At 38.6% G+C, this 12626-nt stretch overlaps 1 protein-coding gene across 2 annotated transcripts in view; it reads left to right on the top strand.

Annotated features, from left to right (window-relative positions):
• The first annotated feature begins 1375 nt into the window (after positions 1–1375).
• Positions 1376–12626, top strand: part of arhgef2 (rho/rac guanine nucleotide exchange factor (GEF) 2) — a 92896-nt gene continuing 81645 nt past the window's right edge. For both annotated transcript variants that reach the window (XM_036556191.1, XM_036556190.1), the window contains exons 1-3: positions 1376–1489; positions 10468–10573; positions 11801–12072. In XM_036556191.1, coding sequence (XP_036412084.1) covers positions 10571–10573; positions 11801–12072 — 275 coding nt within the window. In that variant the 5' untranslated portion in view covers positions 1376–1489; positions 10468–10570. The remainder of the gene's footprint in view (positions 1490–10467; positions 10574–11800; positions 12073–12626) is intronic.

Below are 12626 nucleotides of genomic sequence, written 5' to 3'. Positions count from 1 at the left end.
TGCCCATGCTGGAGCTGCACAATTCCCCACCCTTGTTGGAAAGGCTATTCCTAAAGGGCAAGCAGTGACCACAGAGCTGGGCTGCACAGCTGTGGTCCTGGAGGGCCAGTGTCCAGCACAATTTACTGATTTCCCCAATTGTGACTGATAAAAAGACTTGAGTAAAAGTAGCTACTAACAGCTTACTTAAAGGACAACTCCACCAAAAATTCAGAAATTCCACGTATTTAAATGGTTGAGATGCAAACAAAGTCATTCAGAGTGGTTTGATATATGCTCCATTTTAGAGAAGCTTGCCAAGGCAGAATTGTTCTTAATGGTGGTGATAGGAACCAGACGCCCACCTCTAAAAGCTCCCTTTACAGAAAGTTATTGCATGAAATGGTTAGAAATACTCTGCCTGATGTCTGAGACATTGTTTATGGGAGATGTGATAAAGTTTTGGCTTAAAATGTGTCTTAGTTCATTCATTTTAATTCATTAATTGAGGAGAGGTATGTGCGGGGTGTTGTTAGGCAAAATACTCCCCAAAGAAATCTTATTTTTTGGATTTATGATTATTTTGCCATGATTAGTTTTACACAAAAAACTCAGAAGACACGGTTTGCTGGTGGTTCTGAACGGTAAATAAAATGGTTATATTTTTATTGTAGACATTGCGATCCCTGGTTCCTATCACCACCACTGTAAAGAAATCTTTAAGTTTCTCTACAGAGGAACATTTCATGTCAAACCACTCTGAATGACTCTGCTTACACCTCAAGGTGTAAATCATTCAGAAATTTTAAAAAATTGGTGGAATTCCCCTTTAAGCTTGTTAACTCCTATTCTTCTTTATTTGGGGTACTTTTGGTCTATATTAAAATGCTTAAGCTTGAAAATGAGAGGTTTAAGCAACTGTAAAGCAGCTCACCAACACTACAGAGTGAGATTAAAGACAATAGAGGGGCTTGGCGAGGGGTACGTTCCACATAAAAGCACTCGAGAAGAATATCTAGTACGGTTCTAAGCGTGTGTAAACTGAGTAAACATAACTAGTTTGCCTTCTCCGCCCCTCAGGTCTGCTGACGTCATACAGCGTCTTGGAAACTAGTGCGCTTAATCGTCGCCTTGTTGCCCCTGTCGATCTCCCACACATATGCTTTGGGTAGTGCGTAAGGGAGGGAGTGAGCGAGTGAACTGTTTTGAACGCAGCCCCGGACTGTACCGCCCTTTCGGCTGCACCTGAGCGCACGAAGGCGAACCGGTTTGCGCGAGGGGATCAAATGACGCGGCCAGCGACACCTGAGAGGAGCGGCAGTTTCGGCCAGGTAGAGTGCGGCTAGCTGGGGTCCAGACACGCTGTATTAATGAAAGAGAGCCGCTGTGTGCTGCAAAAATGCTTGTTAAAACCGACGGCAGTCGCGGCGCCGCTGTAACCGCTGAATGGAGCAGCTGTGGGAGTCGGAGATAAGAAGTTCCCCCTCAGTCTCGCACCTTACAGCCGCAGGTGAGTCGGGGCTGCTTCAGTGATTCTCATATGTCGGTTTCGCTGCTGTTTCTGAGGTAAAATGTTTGGGGATACTGCCTGCAGAGGACTTTTCTCTGAAGCAGCACTTGTTCATGAAGAGACAGACTAAACATCAGTTTGTTATGGTGGGTTTTTTCACAGCACTCTTGGGAATTTGATGGCTGACTCACATTACAAGAAGGCAGCCTTCTGTTAATGCTTTGTGATAAGTACTTACGATGATATGGTGAACTCAGTATATACTGGCCTCAGTGTATTCATTTGTGGCCTCAGTATATTAATTGGAGGCACCATATAATAATCTCTGGCTTTATTATAGACATTTGTGTCCTCAGTATGTTAATTTGTGACAGTGCCTTATTGAAATATAGACCAAAGCCATATAGTACTGTACTACTCTAATAAATGGACTTCTATTGGTGGTGTTCTGTTTTTGACATATTATTTAGTATGACAGTATGTGGTTTTGCACAGCCCACGTCACCTTAGGAGCTCCCAAAGTACTAACTAACACGTTGCATTGTTTTGTCCTGTTGTGAATCACCTGAACATTCAACAGGTGAATTAGTGGTGTGTATTTAAAGGGCCCATATCCTCATTTTTTCCTTTGAGGTCTGCTTACAACATTTGCGCGGTTTTATGTACCAAAAACAGATATAATTCATTTTTACATGACCATTTTCCAACCTCTCTTCATCCCTCAAACTTAGAATTAAACAAGCTGTTTTTGTCTTTAAGACTCATGTATGTAAATGAGCTCTGTTCTGCATTCTGATTGGCCACCCTTTGTTGAGCCTCATTCAGAAATGATTCAGAACTGAAACACTCCTTATAACTTCATGCTGTGGATATATTATATATTAGTTTGGATCGTATGAATGGTGCAATTTAAAACATGAGCAATGTTTGCATACTACTCTGAGAACTTTTTTCCCCCTGCAAAAAGCAAGGAAAACTCACTCATCCATGATATGGGCCCTTTAAGGCATTCCAGTGCCATAAAAAATGACCTCAAACCTTCAGCCGCTGATATGCAGCCAGCCTCTTCTGGAGCTGACTGGATCCTTGAAGAATAAGGATGTGATAGTTTACTTGCAGTGTTTGCTTTCAGGCCAAGTCATGGCCTAATTGGCAGGTTTTACATTTGTTTGCAGGAACAATGTCTACATGACGAAAGATCAGTGTGCTGGCTAACGAGTATTCTTACAAAGGTGTTCCATGATTACTCAGGTCTGCGTTTGACTTCAGTCTTTTCACCCACCAGTGGAACATTTGCAGTTAGGAAGAAAGTGGAAACAATCGTGGTCAGGAAGACACCCATTCGAGTGTTTGTCCGAGCTTCAGCAGAGGAAAACAAAGCAAACGAAAAAGGGGTTGTTTTGAGAGTGCCAGAATAGTCGGGTGGAAAAGAAGACGACCCGGCTCACTTCCTGCATACCTGTCATTATGTGTCAAAACAGTCCTTATGATTGTCTTCACAGGCAAACCCTCCCTCACCACCTCCACCTGTACACCACAGTGCTTTCTTTTTGTGCTCAAACCTGCTCACATGCTCGGACAGTCTTTATTGTAGTACTTAAAGGGGAACTCCAATAATCTTTCAAAATTTCTACATGATTAAATGGTTAAGATGTAAATAAAGTCATTCAGAGTGGTTTGATGTGCTAGAGAAACTTAATGAGTCAGAATTGTTCACAGCGGTGGTGTCAGGAACCGGGCGTCCGCCTCTAAAAGTGTTCACAGAAAGTTATTACACGAAGTGATTATGAATACACTGTCTGATGTCATTGTTTTATGACAGTTTTGTGGTAAAGTTCTGGCCTAAAATGTCTTGTTAATCCATTTATTTTAATCTATTCATGATGAAAGCGTTCATCCTAGGCATTGTGAGGCAACATAGTCCCCAAAGAAAACTATTTTGCTGTTTTACCATCGTCAACATTACATATAAAAACTCAGAAGGTACGTGTAGGTTGGATAGTAAATAAAATGGTTATATTTGTGTTGTAGACATTGTGACCCCTGGTTCCTATCACCACCACTGTAAAGAAATCTGAGTCAGTAAGTTTCTCTAAAATGAACTGTTTCACGTCAAACCACTCTGAATGACAACGTCAGAACTATGCAAACATTTTTTTAAATCGGTGGACTTCCCCTTTAATGCTGGCCTACACCAGTACTGTTGCCATGCATGGTGTGTTCCAAAACATCTACTCTTCTGGGAAGGCTTTACATTATATGTTGGAACATTGCTGTCCGAATTTGATTGCATTCAGCCACAAGAGCATTATTGAGGTCAGGTACTGATCTTCTGGATCACTTCAACTCATTCCAAAGATGGCTGGTGGAGCTCCATCACTCCAGAGAACACAGTTCTGCTCCACAGCCCTGGGCTGGGGGAGCATTGTGCCCCTGGCGCTGACGCTTGTCTTTGTGCCCTGAGGCTGAGTTACTGGAAGGAAGAAACATATGAGCAGTAGATAACAAGCAGATGTGACACCTGACGCCACACTCAGTGCTGGCTTTTCGTCTGTTCAGTTAGGATGCGTCATCTTGTTTAAGATGCTAATGACATGTATAGTTTAGTATTATGTTTCTGTGCTACACACCTGACATATGTAGTATTATTTACTTTTTATTTTATGCAAAAAGAAACTGGTTATTTTGCGGATTCACATATAGCTTCGTCTTTTACCTTGTTGCTGTCCAAATAAACCTGTGTGTCTCCAAAAATAGTAACTTTATAGCTCTCAAATTTGAATATAAGTTAATGTATTTCATTCCAAGTCTGGCTGTCACAATTGTAAAAATCTGGCTGATGGTTAATTGTCACATAATAAATTGTGATTAACGATTTAAACATTTTTCTTGTTCAATGTAAATAGCTGTTTAAGTACAAGCCTAAAGTGGCCAAATCGGCTGATTAGCCATAATGCTTTTGAGCTATGTTCACTTAAAGGTGAATTCGACTGAATTTTCAAAATGTCTGCATCATTCAGTGGTTGAAATATAAACAGAGACATTCAGAGTAGTTGGATGTGGAATTGTTCATTGTAGAGAACCTTACAGACCTTATGTGATAATAAGAGGAATAAGACGTTCGACATGTTTAACGCTTATGAATAAACTATTAGATGAAATGGTTTACAGATTTGTTGCCCAGTGTATGCAATGTATGTCTTTACAGTGGTGATAGGAACCAGGGGTCACCATGTCTATAACACAAATATAGACATTTTTCGTATCCAAAACCACCAGTGAACCTACACGTGTCTTCTGAGTGTTTATGTTAATGGTGGTAAAATAGTGGTAAATCTGAGGAAAAGTATTTTCTTTGGGGACTGTTTTGGCTTAGAACACCCTTTATGTATTCCTTCACAATGAATGGATCAAAATTAATACACATTTAATAAAATTAAAACACACACACACACACACACACACACACACACACTTTCTAAACCGCTTATCCTTCTGGGTCATGGGGGGAGCTGGAGCCTATCCCAGCAGTCATTGGGTGGAAGGGAGGATACACCCTGGACAGGTCACCAGTCCATCGCAGACAGACATTAGGCAGTGTATACTTAACCATTTCATGTAATAACTTTCTGTGAGGGAGCTTTTAGAGGTAGACGTCTAGTTCCTATCACCACCACTGTGAAAAATTCGGGACTCGGCAAGTTCCGACTCTCCCTAGAACGGAGCGTTTCATACCAAACCACTCTGAATGACTCTGTTTATATCGCAACCATTTAATTATGCAGGAATTTTGAAAAATCAGTGGGGTTTCCCTTTAATATAGCTACTAAGTTTACTCGCTGTCACACAAATGTGTGCATGTTACACATAATCATGTGTAGAATCAAGCATTCCATTCCATTTTTTCTGAAGAGTGAAAATATAAGCAAAAAATACTCATTTTGCTAGAATAATGCAGAAAACATTAGTGCAACTTATGTCTTTGGAAATGTCCTATGATGTGTCTCAATAAATGCATTTACTGCTTTCTTTTATTTACATTAATGTACTTGAATCCACTACATCCAATTAACATTTTGTATGTGTGCTTGTTGTGAAATAAGATGAAGTCTGACAACTGTGGAAAACGATTGCAGTCAGACAAAATAATTGCAAACGTTGCAAAAATAATTGTGATTAGGCGATTATGTAAATATCTGAGTCATTTTGGAGCATTTCTGTTCGTCTGTTCATCAAGTTTTTTACACAGTGTAAAGGACAGCTACTGTGTTCATTACTTTTTATTGTATTTTTACTTTGCACATAAAAAATAGGTATTCTCAGGGTTTAAGCCTGATATAACAGAAAACAGGAAGAAAATAAATCTGCTCGGTAGGGATGCACCGATCATAAATTTTATGGGTGATTTTTATTTCTTTACAGCCTAATTGGCCTGTGGCTGGTATTTTTGGCCATCTTTTTTCTCGGTATTAGTCAGAATTGCAATGTAAATAACATTATTTTCTCCTTAACAGGCCAAACTGAAATTATAAATCCTTAAATGAGAAATTTGTTGCCAGTTTACATGATATGAATCAAGTAGAGTGTTACATTGGAAGGATATCTGCAATCTATTCAGCACAATGACTCATGTTTAATTATGCTACACTGTGGTATAAATGTAGTGGCAACGTTCAGATACAACTCTAGTGTACTTCCCCAGAAATTTTACAACACCTACCAAAAGAGACAAATAACAGGTTTGCACATCACAATACCTGTATGAAAGCCTAGATAGCTGACTGGCTGATAAGCTATCAACATCAGCAGTCTGAAGAACAGATACAAACAGCAGCACCTCAACTACACAGTCTTTAAACCCCACACTGATAAGTACCATGATGCATGTTGTGACCGGAACAGATTATTTTGCCAACTAATAAAAAAGAATTATGATTAAAGGTCATGTTATATATATAGACATGCTTATATATATATATATATATATATATATATATATAATATACTATATAGTTTTTAATTTAGTTTTGCCAAATAATCCTGACAGTCCTACACATGATAAGTATGTGTGGAAAATATGTGAATCTTTGCAAACGAGGTTTGGTGTGAATGCATGGTGCCACTCTGAGCTGGACTCTATCAGTCTTATCACCGCTGCCTCAGCTCCACTCAGCTAATGGGCTGTAACACGTTGCATAAGAGGGTGTGTGGAATCAGCAAATCCTGTCACTTTTTCCATTTTCTATACTCATCCCTAGCCCCCTACTTATATGCACATATGAACAGTAACAAGCTGGGAAGATTTTATTTGATAAGACAGTGAGTTAATATTTAAAGTCAACCTGAAATCAAATATTTATCTTTTTTTTGCCTTGTTGGTTCGCGTCCCTGTTAGGTCGCTCAGTTAAACCACAGTTTTTCAAATCATCTCATTTAAGACAGAACTCATTTTTAGTAATCTCTCATCAGAACGCCTGACTAAAATGTCTCTGATTTTTGATTACATCATCGTGCACTAGCAAGTAGTAAAAAATATTTCAAGAAATTGTTTTCCAGGCGGTTGCTAGGGTGTTGCAAGGTTGTTTCTGTGGTTTCCCAGGTGGTTAATAAGGTGTTAGTAACCTGTTACTGTATCTCTAGTGGTTGCTAGGATGTTACTTGCTGGTTGCTATGGTGTTCCAGGAGGTTGCTTGGGTGGCTTTAGCTGGTTGCTGTGGTATCCTAGGCTGTTGTCAGGGGGTTTGCTAGGCAGTTGGTATGGCATTCCATGTGGTTGCTAGGGTGTTATTAGGTGGTTACTATGGTGTTTGTGGTGGTTACTAGGGTGTTTGTGATGGAATCTCTGCAGGTTGCTAGATTCTTGCTACCAAGTAGTTGCAAGGGTGTTGGTATGTGGTTGCTATAGTGTTCCAGGTAGCTATTAGGGTTTTTCTAACAAGTTACTATGGTATCCCAGATGGTTGCTGGGGTGTTGCGAACCCGTTGCTATGGAATTTGTTGTGGTTCCTATGGTGTTCTTAGGTGGTTGCTAAGATGTCCAAGGTGTTTTCTAAGGTGTTGCTGTGTATTTGTATAATCTGAGTCTGGCCTGGAAATTTTAAATGCTTTTCATACAGTTTGATGTGGACCATTTGTTGATTCCAGTGAGTAGAACTGCATCACAGTGTGATATCATTTCAAAACACTAGTCACAGTCCAACTGGCAGCTGGGCATTATCCAAATTCATAAATATGGACAGTATAGCAGTGGATTTTGACATGGTTAGTTAATTCACAGGTTTATTGGTCAGTATGAAATGTATTTTGCATAGGCAAGTTGTAAAGCACCACAAAGATACAGTGTGAAAATGTATTCAATAATTAATTAAGTTAAAATCCTGTAATCATAACATTTCCTTTTTTATCATCTTAAATTTATTCACCAATGTTGTTCAGAAAGTGTGTTTTTTGTATGTGTGTGTTATTAACTTACTGAGTTTTAATGTCAATTTTTGTTACTTACCTTTTTAAGTTGAAAAACATTTTAATGCAGCCAGACTGCAAGCAATAAACTTTTAATACATGAATAAAAAAAAATTGTTGAAAATTTAAAACATTTGCCCTCTACAGCTGGGCTATTCTGGTTTGGAGTGGATGTCCTGATCCTCACAGCAAGGCCTGCTGCTCCAACCCAGTTTCTCCCTGTTATTTGCCTCACTATTAACCCTACTGCTCTCTCTGGAGTGTTTTGGTCTAGCGGGAACAAGCAGTGAAAACAACAGACCAAGGTGCTTACTGAATGGAGAGAGACCTAAAAAACTCGAAACTGAAGGTCTAGTTACTGTTTCAAAAACAGATTTAAAATCACTGATAAAATCTAACAAAAATCCCATAAATAAATTGCAGCATTTGGCTCAATAACGCACAAAAAACATGTTTTTTGAGTTGTTATGGCTACTGAGCTTGCACAGATCTCCACAACTGAGGGATGCTTTTCCCGTTTGCGGCTTAACCAGCAAGCTAATTGGCTGTTTTTACAGAAGGTACTGAAGGCATGTTGAGCGTTAACAGTTTCATTCATTTTCCAGCCAATGACTGTCTCCTTTTTTATAACATCTCTGGTTAAAGTCATCAGAATGTCATTGCTGTCAAACAAAAGCTCCTTTAATCTCAAACTCAAAATACAAAATTCCTGCTTATCCAGGAAATTTACTGATTTATCACAATAATTACCAACTTTTTAAACTATTGTTCTTAATTGAAAATCACTGAACTCACCAGAGTATCAACAGACAGCATTTTTTTTTTTAAATTAACATTTTTGTTTTATTTTGATATATTTTAACCTTTGTAGTCACCTTCGTATGTTACCCAGAATTTTGGCCAATAACAACAGAATTTACCATCTCAGTATTTTCATGACCCTAAAGGTTTTATAGTAACACTACTGGAGGACAGTGTTCATAAGGCTACATAACACCTACATAAGCCCTGCATGACAAATTACATAAACATTTATGAACACATTATTTGTCATAAAGGTTGCATTTGGCAACTTTGATGTCAACTTGACATAACATCTATGTCAGATGACATTATAATTTTCTGACATTAGATTGTTGTGACAATCTCTGAGGTGAAATAATGTAGCTCAGTGTACGTCACAGTGATATCATGCTAATAATCTGACATAGCTTGCCAAGTTAGGCTGGTTTAACAAAAGCGAGTATTTTTTGTGGCCTTTAGGTAAAGTATGTTTTATTTTACCATTTATAAGATTTAAGCTGTCACATCAACAGCATTAAGTCACTGTGTTAGACACTAAGCTACAATGTCAGTTGTTATAACGAGCTATGTCAATTCCCCCAGAAAACTCTCATGACACAACCCAATGTCAGATAAAATCGATGTCACTTGACATAGGTCTTATGTCAACTCATCATCAGAATTGACAAAAGCCGCATTTGTGACAGACGGCACCAGTTGGAATAAGCCTTTATACATGTTTATGTAGGTTTAAGTCATTCATCATGATGAGTTTTTGGGGTGGGCGATATGGCAAAAATATTATATCATGATACTTCAAGACATTTTCATGATACTTGATATGCATCATGATATTTAGTTTTTCTGAGATTTAGTATGTTAGAATATACAAAATGGAATGCACTATTTCAATTAAACAGGCCAATTATGCTCACTTTGTAATGAAACATGTAGTTACTCTGTATACTTTCAGTGTTGATTATGTCCACAATACACTCAGAAAAGCATATTGTGACATAAATTATCACGATAATGATTATTGTTATAACGAATATTGTCATATTGCCCAGCTCTAATGAGTTTTTTATAAATGTTTTGTAGCCTTTTGATAGTCTAGTTATTGTTTTTCCTCCAGTTGACACTTTGTTTCAGTCAGTGGAATCGTTGTCGTGTAATCGTTTTACTTTTATTTTGCTGTAGTAGTGCTGGGACCGGTCACACCTGACTTACCTGTTATTTATCAGGTTTCAACATAAACAGGAAGCAGAAATAAGTAACTATCCTAGAGATAACTATTTCACTGTGGAGCATAAAGTCAACTACACTAAAAGACAGGAAACAGATATATAACAAATGAAGATACCAACATGCTACCAGGAGAGGAGAATTTGCGCAGTACAACTGAACTGGATTATAATTAGTAACATTTATTAGGAATATGTTTGTTGTATGTCTTTGAGTATGTAGAAGCCTATAGCCAATCTAATTATGCCATTTGGCATCTACTCATTTCCTCAAGGCGTTCTTGGTGTTAGCACAGTTGGCTTTGTCTACCGCCTGACTACACTGGTTCTATAAGCCATACATTCCTGAAGTGGCTAACGTGTAATTACAAACTGTGACTACTACAATTTTCACTTATTGATCCATTCAGAATCTGAATAACATTTTACACAATATGATAATAGCCCATATTTGTGTAACGCTCTCTTTGGCTGTTTTCTGCCCTGTAGGAACCTGCTCCCTGAAATGTGTATAAGATCTCTTGGTCACTAGAGGGCAGCAACACTCACCCATCCAGTAAGGTCCACTGAGACTGAACCTGCGTTGGTGCACATGGTATGTACACTATAACACTTTTAATAATCTACACATTCTAATAGCCATTTGTTTTAGTGTTGCAAGACAGAACTGCCTATCATCACTGTCAGAACAAAACCTCGTATCCCCAAAATAGCAAAGATACGAGAGAAGGAATAAACATTTATAAGTTGTAATGGAAGTTAACGTACATAGTTTAAAGTGATTTCTGTTGGTCATGATGAAATTTTAACACAGCTGAATTTTCATTTAATCCACCAAAAAAATTAACTTACCGCAGTATATTCTTGTTAAACACACAGTCCAATGTAGCGTAGACCCACTTTCTGTGCTACCTTTAGCTTACATGCTTTTTAGATATGAACTGATTTCATGATTATAACTATGAAATATTACAACTAGCTCAACGACTTTTGGTCATAAACAGTTTCATCTCATTTTGAAAGCTGTGCCTGCAAACGTATGCATTCATGAGATTGTGCTGGTGTGGATTCATGACTGTTTTCCTCTCTTTAAATGACGCACACAAAAGCAACTTGCATGCTAATAGCTCCCCCTTGTGGAGAAACTCCAGGCTGCTCCAGACTGCTAAATTGTCACGATGCATGCTTGTGTTCTTATTAATGTAGAGTTTAAATGTATTTTTGTTTCAAAGCAACACGCCACTGGTTTGTGGTACTGAAGAATGTGCACAACATGTGCACTATAAACATGTTTCCAAACATGTTTGGGGCCACAAATGCTTAATGTTAGTTAGAAGAGTCCTTGACTCCGTGGCCCAAATGGCCAGAGCAAATTTTATATCTGTCTACCTCAGTCCATCGTGTATGGTCAATTAACGTGGACAATAATTTTGATGTGTGTGTGAAGAATGAAAAAAAATACTCCAAAGACACTTAGAATAGAAGTCAGTTATTGAATTATGTGAATAAACATTTGTGCACATGTATATTTTTAGTGCATTCATGAATTCTTCAGTTAAATGGAAACAAAAAATAAATCTGTTTAATTCCAGATGAGTTGCTGTAAATCTGTGTAATTCATTTGTGATGTTCCAAATGTAGCGTAATCCCTCAAACTATAGGCTTGTTATTAAGTTATCAATCCTAAATCATATTATACTGTAACTATGAATTACTCATTAGGTAATATTAAAACCAGTATCTGTGAAGTTATAAGAGTGAGAAAGAAAGTGTGAACCTGCTGAAGGTGCTGAACGATGTTTGATTTTCTCTCTCTTTCCAGATGATCAGCAGCCCACATCCTCGTCGTATCCGTGTCCTGGACTCTACTATGGCCCAGGTTCACTGTGTGCCCTGTCCAGCGCCTCCGCCTGCCTCACCCACCTCCCCCCGATCCCCTCGCCCGCCCCACCCCTCGCCATTTCCCCCAGTGAGAAAGATGAGCCTGAGACTGTCCATCGCCGGCTTTCATCTTGGACAGCCCTCTCGTAACCGCAGACACAGCTGGCAGCCCGGGGCAGTGCTGAATGCTGACCCACAATATGAGCAGCGCAGGTAGTGGGTGCTACTGTTAATGCCACTCTCATGTTTCACAAATCAAGTCTTTTTGTAGAATTTGTGCTGCGCCTAGTATTGTAATAGAAGTCACTGATGTCTCTATACAGTCAAGCTATATTGCGTGTACTGTGATACACAAAATATTGACATAAAATTTTGGGCCGCCCATAATTATTACGCATGAAATTATTCTAAGTCTCCATCCACACACATAATCCAGCATATAATTCAGTGTAGGCTGTTTTAACTAGCTGGTTTCTGAACAAGATCAGGCTAATGATGAACGAGGTGACCACATGTATTTAGTTTTATTTTCAGTTCTTTGTGATCATGTTGTAAAAATGCAACCTCTCTAATTCAGTTTTCCTCACAGTCTGCAATTGTTGTTGTGAGATTATTTCATTTTATGTAAGTTTTGCTCACCTGGCATGCATTACAGTTTGAATAGCACCCCCTTGAGTTGTTAGAAAGTACGGATGCTCTGGCAAATCAAAGCAGTAGATTGAACACAGAAAAGCATTTAAATTGTTCCAGCTTAATAGAGTGAAGAA

Source organism: Colossoma macropomum, unplaced genomic scaffold (assembly GCF_904425465.1).
Source record: "Colossoma macropomum unplaced genomic scaffold, Colossoma_macropomum, whole genome shotgun sequence".
Taxonomy (NCBI): domain Eukaryota; kingdom Metazoa; phylum Chordata; class Actinopteri; order Characiformes; family Serrasalmidae; genus Colossoma; species Colossoma macropomum.
The sequence above is the reverse complement of the archived record's forward strand: the minus strand, read 5'-3'. Positions and strand labels throughout refer to the sequence as shown.